Source organism: Phalaenopsis equestris, unplaced genomic scaffold (assembly GCF_001263595.1).
Source record: "Phalaenopsis equestris unplaced genomic scaffold, ASM126359v1 Scaffold000090, whole genome shotgun sequence".
Lineage (NCBI taxonomy): Eukaryota > Viridiplantae > Streptophyta > Magnoliopsida > Asparagales > Orchidaceae > Phalaenopsis > Phalaenopsis equestris.
In genome coordinates this window covers 1,334,166-1,337,061 of record NW_018164532.1, presented here as the reverse complement: position 1 = coordinate 1,337,061, position 2,896 = coordinate 1,334,166, and the positions used below count along the sequence as shown (strand labels likewise).

Here is a 2,896-nt window from a genome sequence, read left to right as displayed (position 1 = left end):
TGTGTGTGTGTGTTGTGTGTGGGTGATATGTAGATAGATATGCACACACACACACACCCCTACAATATATATATTCTTATAGTTACATATCTATGTTCTTATAGTTAAATATCTATATATATGTATAAGTATTTGAATAGCTATTTGTATATCTACATTTTTATAATATTTTTATATAGATATGTGTATATATGTATATATAGATATATGTATATGTATATGTACGTATACAGATATGTAACTGGAAGACCCACTTGGTTTCTTGATTAGAGGTGCTTTAGGTTCTTATGTTGGTAAACCAAATAAAGGATTGGTTATTTCTCTTGCCCAAGAAAATATTCCCAAGGCAAGTTGTCTTGGATGTTGGTAAACCTTAACTACAATATAGGAAGCATGATAAACTCCACTTCTACAACTATCTCTCCATGTATTAAGCCTCCAAAACCCCTGAGCCTAAAAAATCTTTATGAAGCCCTAGGTCCTTAACACACATGAAAGTTTTGATGAATAGAAACCTTAGAAGCCCTAAACAACCTCAAAACATAGAATCAAGTGGTTATTGCATATTTTTAAAATATGAATGCTAAAATTACATTGATTGGCCCTCAAGCTAGGTACTGCATAGTTTCTACTTGTTCAAAAACAAGTAGCATGGTTATTCTTGAATACGTGTACTTTAAGTGGGAATTAACAAGTAAAATTTATATAAAATTGAAGAGCCAGAACATAATTAGCAGAGAACTGTAGAATTACAGGGGACAAATATCAAGGCTGACACTTTTAGGGCCTACAATGTTATCATTATTGTCCAAATGTTAAAAAAAAGAAGAAGAAGATATTTTATATCCAAGCCATACCTCATCACATTATGCAGTTTTCAACATTCATGACTTTAAGCATAAAATACACTGGCAAACTAGAGACAAAAGCAATGGGCAAGTATGCCACGCACCGCAATACGGAGATTAGATTAATATCAAAATAAAATAGTACAGTAGTTTGATTATAAATTAACATGAAAAGCATTACTGAGTTGCTTGCAAAAACAACATCACCAGCAGCATAAGAAGAAGAAGAAGAAAGAAGAAAATCCATAAAACAGGGAATGCACCAGCTTGTGCTCAAAAAGTAAATGGGGTTAATGCCCACCTCTTACCAGGAGATCAACTATTTCCTACAGTTAACATAAGAACCTAAAATCTAAAATTCTAATACCTAAACAAGTACACTCTCCCTTCTCAAACAAAAATGATAAAGCATAACATTCAAAATTTCAGCGTTTCAGCTTCTAAGCAGCTACGTTTAGGTGGAATTCCTTGGCAAAAAACGCAACACTAAAACACCAAGAAGGTCAGAACAATCGATTTGGATCTAATGCCCGCAATGAAACACGAGCAAACACCATGCGATCCTTCCATTGCCACAGCAAGATCCAGCCATAACGAGTCTCGAAACGAATATCAACAAAATAGAGTCGAAGAAGATCTAAGGACTTCAATCCAGAAACTAGGGCAAAGGATCCATCAGAGTACCTTGTGGTCGGACTCCGACGCCAACGCCGGCGAGGCGGTGAGGATAACGATGGCGATTCCGGCGGCAAAATGGGTTAGAGATCTCGCTGTAACGACCGTGGCGGCGGTAGATCTACGATGGTAAGCAAGATTTGCTTAAGCGCGGCGTGACGGCGACCGGGAAGAGAGAGGATGGTCGTCCTCTCGAGAATTTCTAGAAAGTCGGAAGCCTTCGCTTTAAATCTGAGCTGTGAACGATGAAAAATGAGGTTTCATTGAATAGATAAAAACCACATTATTTTTAGTATTATTAAATAATATATCATTTGTATTCGAGTTAAATATATTGATTTTATAGGAGTTAATTACTGTTAGGGTGTCAAGAAAGCTGTTGTTGGAAGAAAAACTTGTTAGGATCTTTAAATAGCTCGTGTTTAAATTATTTTTTAAGTGCAGGGCTGTAAAAGAAATGAGTCTCGACTCGTTTCAATTTGGCTCTTGCTCGAAATGGCAATATATTTGTGTTCGGCTAGAATAACATATTCATGTTCTTGTTCGGCTTGAAGGTAGAATATAAAATGCCTCGAAATTACACCAATAATATCATGGATGGTGGAATAACACCGACAACACCCGAGAAACACCAGCAATAACACCTGAGTAACAATCAAATAGCTTGTGTTACTCAGGTGTTATTGCAAGTGTTACTCGGGTGTTATTATTGTGTTACCAGGTGTTGTTACACAGTGTTATTGGTGTTATTAGGGTGCTAGTCTGGTATTATAGAATAATACCGAGGAATAACACTGATAACACCGTTGAATAACACCAATAATACTAGAATAATACCGTGAAATAACACAAATAATATCAAAATGCACCAATAACACCACGAAATAACACCAATAACATCGTGGATGGAAGAATAATACTGATAATACAACGGGTGTTATTTAGTGTTATTCCGTGATATTATTAGTGTTATTCGTGGTGTTACACTACGAAATAACGTCAATAACACTGAAGGCAGAGAAATAACACTGGCAACACAACGGGTGTTACCGCATAATAACATCAATAACACCGCAGAATATTGAATATATTTATATTTTTATTTATTTATTCATTTTCGAGCCAATTCGAGCCGAACACGTGAGAATAAATATTTGTTCGTGTTCGACTCGTTTATATTTCGAGATTAAAAATTTATTGATGTTCACAAGTTGTTCGAGAACAACAAGCAAGTTTGACAGCCCTAATTAAGTGAGACAGTTAAATATGAACAATTTCTAAAGTGGAAAGAGCCCAACACTAACAACATTTTCATCATACTTGTTTGACTAATTTTAACTCGAAATAAGAAGATTATATTATATATATATATA

The 2,896-nt window shown here is 35.2% G+C and overlaps 1 protein-coding gene across 1 annotated transcript in view; it reads right to left on the bottom strand.

Annotated features, from left to right (window-relative positions):
• Window positions 1-2,896, bottom strand: part of LOC110020080 (transmembrane 9 superfamily member 1-like) — an 11,639-nt gene that overhangs the window by 6,852 nt on the left and 1,891 nt on the right. Inside the window, exon 2 of the mRNA XM_020718050.1 lies at window positions 1,533-1,666. Within this exon, the coding sequence (XP_020573709.1) occupies window positions 1,533-1,666 (134 nt within the window). The remainder of the gene's footprint in view (window positions 1-1,532; window positions 1,667-2,896) is intronic.